General features: G+C 50.9%; 1 protein-coding gene across 3 annotated transcripts in view; it reads right to left on the bottom strand.

Annotated features, from left to right (window-relative positions):
- PPP1R16B (protein phosphatase 1 regulatory subunit 16B) overlaps positions 1-17,653 on the bottom strand; it is a 90,197-nt gene that overhangs the window by 19,150 nt on the left and 53,394 nt on the right. For all 3 annotated transcript variants that reach the window (XM_073880430.1, XM_025876751.2, XM_073880431.1), the window contains exon 3: positions 1,658-1,728. In XM_073880430.1, the coding sequence (XP_073736531.1) occupies positions 1,658-1,728 (71 nt within the window). The remainder of the gene's footprint in view (positions 1-1,657; positions 1,729-17,653) is intronic.

Raw genomic sequence — 17,653 nt, forward strand, 5'->3', positions numbered from 1 at the left:
TCCAGGGCCCGCATTCGGCTAGCGGCTACCGCCCTGCATGGGGCAGATGCACAGGACTGCCCACCATCCCAGAACATTCTACAGGACGGTGCTGTCCCTGAGCCTCGGTTTCCTGAGCTGTAAAATGGGGTTGATAATATTTTCAAAGGGCTGTTGTGAGGATCAACCTACACTTCACAAAAGCAAAGTGACTCTGCACAGATGCGAACAATGTGACAGATTTTAATAATGATAGTGCCATCTCCTATTTATGCAGTGTCGGGAGATGCTTGAAGGGCTGTTATGTGTATTCATATAATCCTCACAACAGCCCCGTGTTGTTGTGTGTGCTTGTTATTCTGATTTCACAGATGCAGAAAATGAGGCGCAGAGAGCTTCAGTAAGTTGCCCCAGATCACACAGCTAGAATCCGTGGGTGCGGGACGCCCTGTGGACAGGAAAAGCAGCCAAAAGGACACATGGGAAGCCACTGGGCTGATGGCCAGGGGTGGGGCTTGTTCCTGGGGCTCCCGGGTGGGGGCAGCGGCCAGCTGTCGTCCATCCCTTCCTGCCCTCCTGGGGACAGGAAGAGGCTCTCACCAGCTTGGGGGTCTGGCAGCCTGGCCTCCCGCCCTCCAGGTTGCCGACAAGTCCTCCTGCTCAGACACTTGGGCCAAGGCACAGGGAGGCTTCCGTGTGTTCATTAAGTCAGCATGCACATATTGAGCACCCGCTCTATGCCAGCATGGGGAAAGACGCTAGGACATATCAATGAGCAAGAGACATGGGCTCTGCCCTCATGAAGCTGAGTCTGGGCAGAGGGAGGCCAACATCAAATGCTCAGGCTAATGGCTCAAATGGCCACCAAGGGCGTGCTCAGAAGGTAAGGATCCTATAGCACAGCACAGCTCTTGGGCCCTTGCCACCCACTGGGGCTAACCAGGGCACATGCCCACACGCTGTGAGAAATGCGGTGGGGAGGAGCCAGCGTGTGGAAGGATCAGAAAAGCCACGTGGCTGGAGCCTGGAGAGCCGGGAAGCAGGGAGGGCTGGCCAGGGGCCAGGCCTCCAGGAGCCTTGTGGGAAGACACAGAGTGCTTTGAGTAACATGAGACTTTGACCTGGGCATCCCTGAGGCCACTGCGTGAAGGATGAAACAGGGCAGGGCAAGTGAATCTGGGGACCAGCTAGGGAGGCTAGGCCATCGCACTGCCCTAGAAAGGGTGTGTGCTGTGACCGATCCCAGTTCAAGGCCACAGATCAGGGCGTGTGAGCCCGGGCAGGTCACATGGCCTCCCTGTCAATCCCTTCTCACCGGGGTGGAGGGATGCCTTGGTGGGTGTGAATAAACATGCTTCATAAACTTCAGGCTCAAAACAAACTCGCTTTGTTTGTCAAGCCTCTTGCTGGGCAGTGAGGATGTAGTGGACAAAGGTTCGCTGTCCCTGGAGGTCGTGTGCGCACACGTGCATGTGCGCACGGGGGCTCCGTGGGCGTGTTTGTGACAGACACATGTCTCTTCCCCAAGTAGAGAAGAGCCTTTCAGATGAGGCCACTGAGGCTTCCCTTCCCTCCTTCCCTCCTCCCTGAGGGTTCTGGGCAGGAAAAAGCAGGGAGGTGGGGGTCACGCTTCACGTGGCGGGCAGGGATCCAGGGACCCCAGCGAGCCTGGCCTTACCTGGTGCAGGGCTGTGAGTCCATCCTCATTGCACAAATCAGGGCTGACCTTGCTCTTCAGGAAGTAGCGTACTGCAACAGAGGAGACAGGAGTGAGCATCCCGTCGTGCACCGGGTGTGTGGCGATGCGAGGGCCCGGGGAAGACCCCCGTTCCCCCAGGTCCTGATGCTAACCATCCGTTGATTCTTCACAACAGGCATGGGAGGACGAGGAAGCTGCTGTGGGGAAACTAGGAGTGAGTCGGGAAGGGTGGGGAGAAGACCACCCGTTCCACAGGACAAATACCCCCAGGTCAGCACCCCCAGCAGGTGCCAGGGAAAAGACGAGGTCCCAGGCGCAGTAAGGGATGGACGCGGGCCCTCAGCTCCATCCTCCTCAGCCCCAGTTCCTGGTGCCACAGCCCTGTGGCATCCTTGGCCTGAGTGTGAACTGAGGTCCGAGCGAAGGGGAGTTTGAGGCCTCCGCCAGGCTTCTGGCAAGAGGTGAGGTCTCCAGCAGGCTGTGGGTTAGGAGTGGCAGGAGTCTGCAGAGGGTATGATCAGAGTCTCTGGAGCCGCCCTCTCCCCTGTGGAACCACTTGCACATCTGGCTATTATTATAGCTTTTGGAACTTAAATTCATAAAAATTCAAAAGTCACGTCCTCAGTTGCTCTGGCCACACTTCAACTGCTCAATAGCCACGTGTGGCTACCATATTAGAAAGTGCAGAAAGTTCTATGGGACAGCGCTGGTTTGGGCTATCATAAATGGAAATTAGCCCCACAGCCCACTGTTAAAGGCCGTCCATGGTTCCCCACTGCTCTGGGAACAAGGTCCAAAAACCTTACGAAGACATACAAGGTCCACGTGATGAGATCCCTCCTGAAGGCCTCCATTTTGCACAATCCAGGGGGCACCGTTCACACTGCCGTCTACAAGACCGGCACCTCCTAGGGCAGTGCAGTGCGCTACTTGCTCAGTGGTACACAGCGCTCCTCCCTCCCTCCCTACCTCTCCAGTCTCATTTTTAAAACTCCACACATCTTCCACAATGGTCTTTCATCAGGTACAGAGTCACCTTACATCCTCTGGCCTCTGAGCTTTTGCATAGCCTGTTCCCACTGCCTGGAAGCATCAATCATCTATCCATGTGTCCATTCAACCATCCACCCATCTACCAGCCAGCCAGCCCCATTCAGGAATCCACCCCTAACACACACGCATGCCATGTACATGCACGCACACGCACACACCCCCATCTGCCTCACTCCTCAACCTTTAGGTCTCAGCTGAAACTCCCCAGATGAGGGCACCCACAGTTCCTATACATCTCATTTATAGCCTTTCACAATGATAATTACATACCTATTTGGGTAATTAGGGGCTTTGGGTCTGTCTGTGGTAGGACACTAAGCCCCAAGGGGGGCAGGACAGTGACCTGGCACTGTCCTTTCCCTAAGGCCTTGCACACGGTAAGTCCTCAGCCACTCTTCCTGGACCCTGACCTCATCAGCAGCCTCTCCAGCTCTAAGCAAATCAGACCACCCTGCCCATCCTGTGACAGCACCTGTCATATTCGGCGCTGCTTGCAGGCCCCTCCCAGATGCCCTGGTAGCTGGTCGCCGCCTCAGGGCTGGGTAAGATTTATGGCAAGGCCACTGATCACCGAGGCTCAGCCTGCCCATCCGCAGGCCAGGGGGAATGCCCTGGGCTGGGCAGGTAGCCTTTGGGAGAGTAGAAGTGGCCACTGTGTTCCTGTGTAGGAGGGGTTTGGGCAAGGTTCTGCTCACATGAGACAAGGGTTCAAATCCCGGGGGGGGGGGGGGGGGGAGGGTGGACCAGGCTCCCTGTCCCAGAAGACACTCCTTGAGGGAGAAATTACACACCAGCTGCCAAAAGCGTTTGTGTGCAGTAATTATCAGGGTGTTCTCCGTGCTGCCTGGGAGCCCCAGATGTGGAATTACTCCCATGGCAGGCAGTTATCTTCAGCCCAAAGGTGCGACAAATCACCCCCATCTCTACAGAGTACCCGTCGTATGTAGGAGCCAAGGCCCCCTTGTGAGTGCGCTCTGCTCCAGCAGGGAGCCTGGCCCCGGACACCTCACCGGAGCCGAGACCCCACTGCCCGCACTCAGGGCACGACCAGGCCTTCCTGCCTCCAGGTCCACAAGGAAAATGATTCCTCCATCCATCGTGTCTTCTGTTAGAAGTCCTCTGCACCCAGGTCCACGCAGACTGCCTTCTCTCCTGGGTCTCCATCTGTAATTACTCCCCCCGTGGAGGAGACGGAGGGTCCGGGTCACACACAACCAAGCAGAGCAGGTGGGACGCTCAGACTCCGAAGGCCAGACTGTGGGCCCCAGGGCTGCTCGGCGCTGCCCCTGAGGCCGGAGCAGGAAGCAGGGCTGCAGGGGCCCTGACGGCCGGCGTGGGGAGGAGGGGGATAGCAGTGGCCTCTGCTTCGGCAAGCTTCGGAGCCCCCGGGGCCCCGGCCGGGCCTCCTCCTGCAGACAGACGGGCTCAGGGATCTACACGCTGGACAGAAGAAACACCGCAGGTCCCGGGGCGGCACCGAAGGGTCTTTCGGGGCCATGTGAAATGTGAGCTTGCCTCCTCCCGCTTCCTGTTTAAAACGCTGTCGTGGCTCCACCTTGCTCCTAGAATGAAGTTCACAGTCCTTTCGTGGGGCTGGCCCACTACGGTACATGGGCCGAATCTGGCAGGTAACCTGTGCCTGTAGATCACGTTGTTCACTGCAACATACCCACGTTCATTTGTTTACATGTAGCCTGAAACTGCTTTCACCCAACAGCAGAGACTTTATGACCCACACAACCTAAAATATTTACTATCTGGCCCTTTACAGGAAAGGTTTGCAGACCCTGGTCTTCAAGGCCCTGAGTGGTGGGGTCCGACCTACAGGGTGGCCACCTTGCCCCATTCCAAGGATGTGTTGCTCTCATCATAGTCTGTGTGAATGGCTTGCCTTGGAGTTGTGCAGTGTGCAGCTTGTTCAGCTGTACCTGGCAGTCGCATCTCCGTACCTCTCCAGGCTCATCCCTTGCTCTCCAAGCACCTTGCACAATGGAGGAAGCTGGCTTGGGGGTGTCTCAGGAGTCAGCTAGGACTCAGGGAGCACAAACACAAGTGGGGCATGCTCTCCCTCTAGCCAGCCGTGTCCACACATGGTTGCCCACACTTAGGTCAGCTCCCCACTCCCCCAGCCCCAGCTCCCAGGCTCGGCTACCAGTTTGTCAGCAGGAGCCATCTGTTCTTGCATATTTGTTCAGCTAGAGCTATAAGCGAGTTACTCCTCCTCTCTGAGCCTCAGTGTCCTCATCTGTAAAATGGGGATCATAGCCATGGCTCCTTTGTGGGGTTGCCCTGAGGATTAGGTAAGAAAATACCTGAAAGCTACTACCATCATTTATTTTTTTTAAATACAAATGAAAAACAGCCACTAAGCTCCTGCCTGGTCCGGCCAGGTGCTGGGCACCGGGGATGTAACCATCGACACCTTGCGTTTCCAAGAGCACTTGCCTTGGCTGCAAAGGACAGAGCCATCTCTCTCTAGAGAGCCCCGAGCACCTGCTGGTTCGAAAACCACACTGCGGTGGTGCCCACTGCCCCCCATGCAAGCAAGGTCCCACTAAGACGGCAGGAGGTGGCTCCCACCCTCCTCTCCTACATTCCCGCGGCTGGCACCAACCCTGTCCCTCCGCCCACACCTCCCTGGCAATCTGGCTGGAATCTGGGCCAAGCAGGGCCATCTGCTCCCCACCATCTCCAGCTGTAGCGAGTGAGGCTGAACCGACCCATCTCGGCAGGAAGCGGGTGGAGGCTGCCTCTGCAGGGAGAAATCACTGCTGATAAGCTTGTGGGGTATGGGTTTTCTTTTGTCACCTGACCCCCTGTACCCCGCAGAGCAGACAGCCCGACCTCCAGCCGGTCAGTGACACGCCACCACAAGTGTGGTTCCTGCTCCAGGCCCGCGACCGCCAGAGGTGTCTGCCCAGTGGAGGTGGACCTCGGGCAGTCCACGCCAGCCGGGGGCGCTCCAGGGCCAAGCTGCTGCCATCTGGCCATGTGACTTGCACAATCACGTTGGTGGGGTACCCTCCTCCCTCCCCATCTCACCTCCTTTTCCACCCAGCACCCAGCAACGAGGCCCACCTTTCCACCGCCTCCGAGGTGCTGCGTGATCTAACCTCTGCCCCTCCCTGAATCCCTCGGTGACTGGGTCAGTCACGCTGTCTTCCTTCATTTCCCAAGTCAAGATGAAACAAAACAAAAGCTGGGCTCCTCCAGACTTTACACACACAGTTCCCTGTGCCTGGAGCCCTCGTTCTTCTCATTCTCGGGCCAGCAAACTCCTCTTCAAACTTCAGATTCCAGCTGAAATGTCGCCTCCTCTGAGAGGCCGACCCTGATCACCCCGATCTCAGTCGAGTTGCCTGGGTTGCTCTCTCCCATAAGTACCTTGCATTTCTGCATTTCAGCTTCACAGTAGCACCTCTCCCAATTTGTAACTACAGGGTGATTAGTTAGTAGATAGTAATTATATCATTCTTTGTTTAGTTTTTTGGGCTCCACGAAGGAGCCTGGCTCCTAGCAGGGGCCCCAGGATTATCTATTGTAGCAAGAGCACCTGAAATCTACTCTCTCAGCAAATTTCTAGCTCTCAGTATAGTAGTATTATTAACTATAGTCACCGTGCTGTGTACCTTAGAGCCTATATAACTACCACTTTGACCTCTTTGACCAACATCTCAGAAAAAAAAGGTAACTATATAAGAAGATGGGTATGTTAATTAGCTTAACTGTATTCATCATTTCTACACATACATATAAACATCCTGTTATACACCTTAAATATACACAATTTTTATTAAAAAATAAAAATGAACAAAAGCAATATCTATTGTGTGAATGAACGAAGGAAGCGAGGGAGGAGGGCAAGAATGCTCTGGGGCCCCACAGAGCTGCCTGCTCCTGGGGCCACTGGACTGTGGGGACATATGCAGAGCACTGCAGACACACCACAAGGCACGTGACTCATGAACTGAGAAGCAACAATATGGGTTTTGTACAGAAATGAAGCAGCAAATGTCTGTCCCTAAGCCTCTACAGGCAACGCAGGAAGATCAGGCAGCTGATTGTAGCAGTCCTTCGGCCCATTGCCGGGGCCGGGATCCCAGACCTGACGCCCCTGGGTGTTCTTTGTGCAGTCCGGTACTAATGGTGCTCGGCGCTGTGTTAAGCCCTCTGTCTGTCCATCCATCAGTCCTCCCGATCCAGTATGAGGATCAATGACCTGCTATTATTACCTGCCTGCTGCCTGCTATTACTGCCCCAATCCACAGACGGGAAAACTGAGGCTCAGGCTTGAACCAATGAAATGACTTGCCCAAGGGCACATGTCTGGGAATGGCAGAGCTTGGATTTCTAACCCCGGCTTGCTGCCTCCAAAGGCTGAACACTCAACCAGTTGGCTAGAATGGCGCCCAAGGGCCGGGAAAGGGAACGTGGGCAGCCAAAAGATGAGGAGGGTGAATGCAGAAGAGAGCCACAGAGATGACAAAGAGCTAGAACGGTCAAGATCATCACCGATAGTTCAGTGTTCAGTACTCAATAATAACGACAGTGATCTAATCGTCACCACAGCGACCTTGTTAGTGCAGTTTGCAGATGAGGATGTGGAGGCACAGAGGTTAACACTTAGCCTCAGGGCCTGTGGCAAATGAGCGGAAGCTCTGGGGCCCACACAGCAGCTGGAGCACCAACGCTTTTGTCTGTCTTCCTGCTGCACCTCCATTCTAAGTAGACCCCGCCCTACTCAATTCCAGGCACCCTGCTGGCGCCACCAGCTGCCGCCCCCACCCACGGGGCTGCTCCCCGCCCACGGAAAACCCTGCCCGCCTCCATCCCACTTCCTCCTCTTCCTCAGGTGCCAGGTCGGCCTTGCCTAGAGTCTCACAGGGTCCAGCAGGTATAGCCTGGTCAAACCAGTTCCTCCGCCTGCCCTTCAGCTTTACCCCTCCCCAGGGTGCTCTCGGGGGTTCCAGGGGGCCCAGCATGCTGCTCAGACAACGCCAGAAGGACCAGGGCTCTCAGAAGGGTTGTCCTGGGTCCTCATTGCAGGGCACCTCCAAAATCACTCCATGGAGCAATTTCAACCTTTCCACCTACCACTGCTCCTCCCTGGAGCAGAAACAGCCTGAAATAGCTGCTTCCAGGGAAGCCCAGCCGCCTGGGGCTGGGGGTGCAGACTCAGGCGAGTTTGATGGTGACTTCTCCAGCGGCTGGTGCAGCCCGGCCCACTGCCAGGCGCTTCAGCCCAGAATCCCGGGCGATGACTCAGCCGTGGTGGGGGGTGGGCGAGGGGGACCCAGGCTTCCCTCAAAGTCACATCCCCAGGCGCAGACCCCGGGAGCCAGGCCTCTCTCTTCCCGGGGGAGCCTCCCTCCAGGGCCCATCTGGAGAAAAAGGGTCAGACAAATGACAGCGTTGGCAAGGAAGAAGGGACCTCGGAGCCCGAGTGCAAGGCGGTGGGCATGTGAAACGGAGCAGCTGCTGTGGAAAAGTCTGGCGGCAGCTCAAAAAGTAAATGTCGAGTTAGCATGTGACCCAGTGATTTGGATCCTAGGTACGTACCCAAGAGGAATAAACACAAATGTCCGCACAAAAACTTGTACACAAATGTTTATAGTAGCGTTATTTACAGTGACCCTTAAGTGGAAACACCCAGGTGCCCATCCATGGTTGAGTAAATAAATAAAATGTGGTTTGGTCATACGATGGAATATTATGCAGCCATAAAAAAAGAACGAAATGCTGACACACACTAACTATGGATGACCCTTGAAAACATCACACTAAGGGAAAGAAGCCAGACACAAAAGCCCACATATCGTACGATTCCATTTATATGAAATTTCCAGAATAAAGCAAATCCATAAAGATAGAAAGTGATTCGTGGTTGCCAGGAGCTGAGGGGAAGGAGCCCTGGGGTGTGACAGCTAATGGGTACAGGGGTTCATTCGGGGTGATAAAAATTTTCTGAAACTAGATAGTGCTAATGGTTGTACAACCTTATGAATATACTAAAGACCCAAACAGCACACTTTAAAAAGGTAAATTTTGCGGTGTGTGAGTGGTATCTCAATTAAAAAAAAAGAGGAAGGGGATCCAAGGTGGCCTTGAGCATCCTGCTGAGAGCTCTTTCCCCTGCCAGCCCGGGGATTCTGTGAGGTCAGCACAGGATCTGCCCCATTCACTACTGTACCCATAGAGCCTAGGACAGCGGCCAGTACGCAGTAGGTGTTCAATTCTTACTTAATATACGGGGAAGTAAGAAGGAGACCGCTGGTCACCTGGTTCCTTCGGGGCCCTGCATGATCTGGCCTCTGTCCACTTCTCCCAGCATCTTCCCTCTCAACCACCACAGACCCTTTTCCAGGACCACCATGCACCCCCCTCTCTCTTAAATCTCCAGGCCTTCTCATGGGCTATCCCTCTGCCTGACTTTCTCTGCCTTCACTTGGCCTGGTTAATTCTTAACCGGGTCTTGGGTTAAATGTCTCAGGTTAAATGTCACTTCCTCTGTGAAGTCGGCTCCCAGCCTGGGTGAGGTACCCTTCCTATGCACTTTTCTGTTCCCTCTCCAAAACACTTAATACTGTAATGTATTTGTGTATGGATTTGTCTGTGTCTTTACTAGACTATAAGCTCTGGAAGGGTGGGAGAGTAGGAACCATAAATTTTTTAGCTACTATGACATGGTTTGAGCCCCTGGTCAATATCTGATGACTGCAGCTATAAACAGAGTCTACCTAGTCTCTACCCAAGCCTCAGAACTGGCCAGAGCATCCTCTCTTGGGTCGTTCTATGCTTCTCCCTCTGGACAACAAGGCTCCCGGACCAGGCGACAGACATTTCCATCTCAGAGAGAATCTTCATCCCTTGACTTATACAAAGAGGCCAGTTTCTCTCTTAGCATTCTCCAATACCTTCAAAACTATGAAGACAAGGTGGCCAAGGGCATGCCAGGCATGGAGCTAGAACCTTCTCCTTTCAGGAACCTCCATGCCCAGGACACATGGTCGTGCTGGATAGGAGTTGTTGACAGGACTAACATCAGCTACCCAGATGCCTCTGCATATGTGTAACTTACATCTGGTATTAGATGTGTGAAGGAAAAGTGATTACAGACCCTTTAAAAGGCAAACTCTATGCAGGCAAATCTTGTCTGTCTTCTTATCTGGAGTATCCAGCACCTAGAGTAAGAGCTCAACAAATATTTGTTGAGAGACTAAACAAATAGAAGATTTCTTCTAAGAAAATAAAACTAAAGATACCAGGAAAATCTACGAAAATATGTATATTATCTATATAAGCAAAACTACAAAACCCTAATGAATGAAATCAAAGAAAAATAAATGGAGAAATATTCCATGTTCATGGATAAGAAGATTCAATATTGTCAAAGTGTTAGTTCTTCCCAACTTGATCTATAGATTCAATGGAATCCCAATCAAAATCTCAGCAAGTGATTTTTTTAAAGATTTTATTTATTTATTTATTTGACAGAGAGAGACACAGCGAGAGAGGGAACACAAGCAGGGGGAGTGGGAGAGGGAGAAGCAGGCTTCCAGCAGAGCAGGGAGCCCGATGCGGGGCTCGATCCCAGGACCCTGGGACCATGACCTGAGCCGAAGGCAGACGCTTAATGCCTGAGCCACCCAGGCTCCCTCAGCAAGTGATTTTATGAATATTGACAAATGATCCTAAAGTTTATGTGAAGAGGCAAAAGACCCAACACCACACTGTAGGAGAATAAAGTTAGAGGCCTGACACTACCTGATCTCAATACTTACTATAAAGCAACAGTAATCAAGACAGTGTGGTATGAGTGAAAGAACAGACAAAAAGATCAATGCAACAGAACGGAGAGCCCAGAGATAGACCTACACAAATATAGTCAACCCTCATCCATTGCTGGTGGGAATGCAAAATGGTATAGAAACTTTTGATGGTTTCTTACAAAACTAAACATACTCTTACCATACAATCCAATAATCACACTCCCTAGTATCTATTCAAGAGTTGAAAACTATGTTCATACAAAAACCTGCACACAAATGTTTATAACTGCTTTATTCAAAATCACCAACAGTTGAAAGTAACCAAGATGTCCTTCAGGAGGTAAGTGGGCAATGGAATATTCCATTCCAGACAACAGAATATTATTCAGTGCTAAAAAGAAATGAGCTATCAAGTCATAAAAAGACATGGAAGAACCTTAAATGCCTATTACTAAGTGAAAGAAGCCACTCTGAAAAGGCTACATATTGTATGATTCCAACTATACGACATTGCCTGGAAAAGGCAAAACTATGGAGACAGTTTAAAAAAAAAATCAGTGGTTGCCAGGAGTTGGGGAGGGGAAGGGATGAATAGGCAGAGCACAGGGGATTTTTAGGATGCTGAAAATACTCCATATGATACCATGATGACGGATATACATCATTATACATTTGTCCAAACGCACAGAATGTACAACACCAAGAGTCAGCCCTACAGTATGGACACTGGGTGATTAGGACGTGTCAATGTAGGTTCATCAATGGTAACCAAAGTACTACTCTGGTAGGGGTTGTTGATGATGGGATAAATTATGCATGTGTGGTGCCAGGGGATATACAGGAAATCTCTGTCCCTACCCTATTTGCTGTGAGCCTACAAATGTTCTCAAAAGCTGAAGTCTAAATAAATAAACAAACAGAAAGAAACCAGGGAAACCTACATACAAAATAAGCTACCATCAATGCTCATGAAAAATGCATAGTCTTTCTGAAATGTGGGGGTGGGAGAAGAATAACTTCCTAATGTAGCAGCAGATATTTGTACTGAATTTCCTCAAAGGGAAGGAGAACTGCATTTAACTCATCTAATAAGAGAAGATGTGGGTCTGTAAAGTTTCTCCACCAAAGCTGTAAAGGCTGCCTGTTTGCACCTCAGACTCAAGGTGAGGGGACTGCTGGTCCAGAAACATGACCCTCGTACCTCCCCCATTCCATTCATAAACACATTGGACCCCAACTGTGCCAGGTCCCTGGTCTTCACTAATTCTGCTTCCAAAATGCTCCCAGTACCTCTCCGGGCAGCTTCCCAACACAGATCCAGGAACCTGATCTCCCTTCTGCCCAGCAGCGCCTGGCCACCCAGGAACTCTCCAAGGTACCAGCTCTTTTCCCCCAATGGCCTTCCTCCCCCCCACACCCTGTACTCCTCTTCCTGATTTCTTCCTGTTGCTTCCCCGCCCCTGTCTCTCTCACCTCACTCCTCTGCATACTTATCTTTCCTCATTTTTAAAAAAATTGTCTAATTATTTCATATCTCCGGCCAAGAAACAGATAAAAATATTGCCAGCCCTACAGGCAGAGGCTGAATACACATAAACACTAAAATGGCTTCACAGCCATCATAATTAATATCTAACGTTTACTGAACATTTTCCAAGTGTGAGGCACTATGCTCAGATGCTATATGTCTCATCCCAGTTAACCCCCACAATAATCCTATGACTTAGGCGCTATGATCATCTCATTTAACAGGGAACTTACATGATTTGCTCAAGCTCACTTAGCTAATGAGTGTGGAGAACCCATTCGAGCGTGGTTGCCTGCAGACACAACTGGGGTTTCAGGCATAACTAGTGACGAGGGATTCCTCACCCAGATATAAACAAGAATAAAACCCATTCCTAACAATATTCAGGAAGAGAAAACAAGTTGCCCATGAAGGGGGAGATTCCTCCAGCTTCCACCTGCCCATTTGAACGTTCTGCCTGGTTTCCCTGGCTCCACTCTCCTGTCCCATAATCATGTCCTGCCCGCCCCCACGCTTGTCTGCCTGGCTCTCAAGTTTCTCCTAAAGATGCTGTGTCTTGCTTCTCTCCCTCAGCGCTGTGTTGAACAGGACAGGGGCAAATCCCACTCTGGGCTTCCACCTGTCCGGCTGAGGAAATTCAACAAGTTTTTTTGAAAATGGTAAAGGTAACCACCTAAGAAATTGAAATCAAGATTAGTATCTTCCATATCCATGGAAAAGATCAAAGAAAATAAGCGTCGTATTCATTAAAGTCACAGAATGGAAGAAAGAACATAGAAGCACAAACATCACAAAGCCTATGGCAAGATGACCAAAAAAACCAAACATCTACTACAATAAGTGAAATCATCTACCCTCCCCTATAAAGCAGTGAAGATTTGGTTGTCAGAAAGAAAAAAAAAATGTCAACTGTGTGCTGCTTACAAAAGATACATCCCAACAAAATAACAGACTAAAAATAAAGGAATGCTCAAATATAAACCAGCCAAATGCAAACACAAAGAAAGCGGGGGTGGCAACATTACTATGATGCAGAATGGAATTCAGGGCAAAAACAGGAGGTAAGCAATTTTAGGTTGATTAAAAAAAAGATACTTCAAAATGAAATCATAAACAGCAAGCAGATCAGTGGCTGCTGAGGGTCAGTGGTGGAGTGGGGAGAATGAAGTCATTATCATGACAAAACCCTGTGAATCACACGATCTACAAAGCAAAATCCAGAAAAACAAAAATTGCCCATATATAAGTCGAAAATACAGTTTTTCCTTGGATTCTCCAGCACATACACACAGGAAAGAAAAGAGGAGGGGTGGGGGAAAAGATTTATGGACAATGACGCTCACCGCAGCACTGTTTAGATACATTGTTTACAATCGAGAATTACCAGAAGCAACCCAAGCGTCTACACAATTGGAGACTGATTCGGTAAATTATGGAACATTCATGTGATGGAATATTCTGCATTCTGTATCTTTGAGGAATTTTTAATGATGGGGGAAATGCCTGATATATAGTGTAGAATGGAAAACAAGAGATCAAAACTGTACATTCAATACGCTCTCAATTGGAAAGGAAAAATGCATTCCACACAGGCACATGCTGCTCACTGGAAAAAGAGAATTAAGATATGAACTGTGGTTATAAGTGATTTTTATTTCATGGTGGTCAGAATTTTCCAAGCATTTAAAAATACGTACGTACTACCTTCATAACCAGAATTTTCCAGTTTCACTAAAAAACAAAAATCCTCCGCGGAATGATAGCCAGTGGTAAGAACTACATTTCTGGTGAAATTTCTAGGGCAGAAATGAGGTCTCAAGCTGGCTGACCCCGTGAAGCAAATGCTGAAGCTGAGACTCCTATGTTGGGTAGGAAGTTAAATAGACCTATTAATGATACCCCTTTCTTTGTATCGTGCAGGGGTCGGCGGTCCAATGGCTCAGTCATGCAGTTTTGAACTGCTCGCAAGTTAAGAACGATTTCTATTTTTTTTTTTAACGGTTGGGGGAAAAAGTCAAAGAAGAATCGTATTTAATGACACATGAAAATTATATGAAAGCCAAATATCATTGTCAGTAAATGAAGTTGAGCTGGAATGCAAGCTCATTTGTTTATGCATTGCTTTTGGCTGCTTCCTCCATCAGAACAGAGACAGGATGGCCCACACAGCCTACATTTCTTATCTGGCCCTTTACAGAGCAAACTTGCTGATCTCTGGTGCAGTGCTTTTTAGCTAACAAAGCATGTTGAAAACCACAGTCATTTCCCTCCTACAATAAAAGCCTCGTGGTCCTAGGCAGGAGAGGAAGAAATCTATATACATTTGAGGTAGACCGATGCATCCTGGCCAGGAGGGGCGTGGGCAGATCAGGTTCCATGTCTTCACCTGCCAAGAAATGCAGGGCACAGAGCCCCAAGAGCCTGCTGCCGCTCCTCACCTCTCTCCCCACTGGCACACCACCACCCCCCGCCAGCCCCAGCTCAGCCGCCCTAAGCAGCTGAGCTTCCTGTCAAGAGTGTGACCTTCTGAAACCTGGGTGGTGGGGGCTGCAGCTGCAGGAAGGAAGGTATTTTTATCCAGACCCTGCTTCCTGTTTGACGGCTGGAGGGTTTCATGTGCTGGTGTTTGGTTTTGTCATTTCTGGTACAGACTCCGCTCCCTGGCCACATCAGAACAGAGCTGTCTCCTAACAGGGCAGCTGCCTGCCACCCAGGCCCACCACCGACCACCTGTCCTTCGGTCTCCCCCGGCTGCTACACGCACAGCCTCTTGTGCAACCTGCAGAAACCAGGGCACCTCGCTGGGCAGGGAGAACCACTCCTTGATCAGAGGGTAGGTGGCTGGGCCGGGGCACGGGGGATGCAAGTCTGCAGGTTCTCCAGAGCTTCTGGAACCTACTGCTCTTAGCAAGGCCTAGCTTGGAGAGGACAGCTTCTGGAACCCACTGCTGTTAGCAAGGCCTGGCTTGGGGAGAACCAGGCTGCCGATGGAGGCAGAGTTAAGTCCAGGACTTCGGAATGTCATTTGCTGATGCTCCCAGCAGCAGATGAAAATGGATGGTCCTCAACCGTCCTATCCCCAGGACTCAGCCAGATGTGGGAACAGGGAGCAAACACGTCAGCATCTAACAAGCCAGTGATAGCAAGAGTGAACATGTACTGGGCACTTACTGTGTGCCTAGCACTGAGCAGGAATTAGCTCACTAAATCCCCACAACAGCCCTGGGCAGGAGCCAGGCAACCTCTCTGATCACTCTTATTTTACAACTGGGGATACTGAGGCACAGTGACTCTTATCAGCTTGCTAGTCAAACCACTCAGCTGGCAAGAGACTCTAGTAGCCCTGCACTTGAGCAAGCCCATGCTTGCTCTGCCAGGATGATTTCAATGCATGTCTTGGAGCTAAGCCTGATCCCAGGTCTCAAGAGCTGGGGAATCTGCAGTCCAGAACCTTCCTGTTTCCTATTCCGCCAGCACACTTGGCACCAGGCTCTGAGCCAGAGGAACGAATTTAGTCTGACCTGTGCTACAATCATTCCCACCCTGGAGAGAGGACACCAGAACGTACCGCTGGGGGATAGGCAAACCACCTAAGCATGGCACCTGGCATGCAAACACAAGTGTCACGGCTAAGGATTCAGACCCCATTAGCCAGTGATCTGATCCCAGGCCCGTCATCTTCTCTATCTGAGCCTCAGTTTCCCCCATCTGTAAAAGAGGAGTTATAACCTCATGAGGTTATAACACGTTATCTGACAGGTAGATCATAAAGTATTGATGATGATGATGACGATGATGATGATGATGATAGCAGTAACAACAATGACAACATGAGTTAGCTGGCTCTCCCCTCACATAAACTCTCCACAGAAACGTCCTCAAGCTCTCAGCCACCAAATGGTGGCTCCAGGGAGTAAGCATCTTTGGCACTTCTGTGGGATGGCCACAACATAGAGCCCCACGGCAGCCCGAGTGTGGCAGCCAGTGTCCAAACACGCCCACACGTGCCTTTCGTCCTAGGCCTCACACGGACTAGTGCTGGCTGGCGTGTGGCACCACGGGACGGAGTGTGGCTTCTGAGGCTGGGTCACAAGAGAGGGTGGGCTCCATCTCGCTCCTCGGATCGCTCCCTCGGGGAAGCAGCCGCCATGTCGGGACGGCACATTAGGCACCCTATGGAAAGACCGCTTAGGGAGGACTGAGGGCCCCTGCCACCAGCCATGGCGGAATCAGAACCCGAAGCCCCACTCAAGCCCTCAGACGAGGGGAGCCCTGGTGATGGATGACTACAACCTCACGAGAAAGCCTGAGCCAGAACCCCGGCCGCCCAGCTGCCCCAACCTGAGCCCCCCAGCCCCCCACAGTCAGCCAGGGAAAGTCTGTGCTGAACCCAACAGCTGACTAAGGGTTCCTATTCTGCACAGTCCCCCGGTGCTGAAAACACGTCAGGTATCACCTGGGTCTCTTCCTTGTGGTAGGGGCACAGCCCAGGCTTCCCTACTACGTGAGAATGGACTGGCTCTTGAGGCACCTTCCTGAGCTAAGGTACCACTGACCTGGTTGGAGAGAAGTGGGGAGGACTCTGCCATCCTCTGCCCCCAGCGGCCACCCAGAGTTTCCTAAATCGCAGACCTGAGGTGCTTCTCTTGCACTCAAAGACCTCTTATGGCTACCCACTGCCTTCCCAGTGTCCGTGGGTGAGCGAGCCCAGAGGTCCACACACGGTATCCCAGCGGCAGCAGCAGGACCAGGGAATTTACTGGAAATATAAATCCTGTGGCTCTATCTCAGACCTACTGGATCTATGGTTTGACAAGCCCTCCCAGTGATTCGGATGTTCCAGCCTCCTCTGTCATCATTCCTTCCTGTGTCTCCTGGGCTCTAGAAACACCCCACTTCCCCACCCTCATCTCCTCTCCACAAATACTCACCAGGCACCAGCTCGGTGCTAGCTGTGGGCACACATCAGTGAACACGACAGACACCAGCTCCACCCTCCTCCAGCTTGCAACCTGCCCTCCCCTCATTTTGGAATAGTCTTCCCTTTGTCCCACCAGCCAAATCCCTGCCCAGCCCTGACGCCACTGCAGGAGACATTCAGTGATCACGAGCTGAACATTAAATGAATGAAGGAATACAAGACTGAATGCACCACCTCAGCTAAGTCTTCCTTGACCTTGACTTAGGCGCCCTCAGTGGACAGTGTGCACCTCAACCAGAGCCCCTGTCACTCTGCACAGTAGCCCGTAAGGTGCCACGAACCCTTTGGGGCTGTGGAGCATTTCATATGTGCACAATCCAGACTGAGATGCACTGTGAGTATAAAAGGCACTGAACTCAGAAGATTTATACAAAAAAAAAGAAGATACGGAAAATATCTCAGTAAGTTTTTTGTACTGACTACATGTTGAAAGGATATATCGAGCTAAAGAAAATACATTATACAATTTCACCTGTTTCTTTTCCACTTTAATTTGGCTACTAGAAAATTTAAAGTTAAGTATGTGGCTCACCTGATTCTTTTACTGACTAGCCCTGAGCTAGACTGCATTTAATCACACAGCTATGGGCGCAGATGTGAACTCCGTGAGGGTACTTCAGTCTGTTTATCCCCCCTCCCTCCCC

The sequence above is a fragment of the Callorhinus ursinus genome, unplaced genomic scaffold (assembly GCF_003265705.2).
Source record: "Callorhinus ursinus isolate GAN/ISIS: 27379988/994484 unplaced genomic scaffold, GSC_fseal_2.0 scaffold38, whole genome shotgun sequence".
Classification (NCBI taxonomy): Eukaryota; Metazoa; Chordata; class Mammalia; order Carnivora; family Otariidae; genus Callorhinus; species Callorhinus ursinus.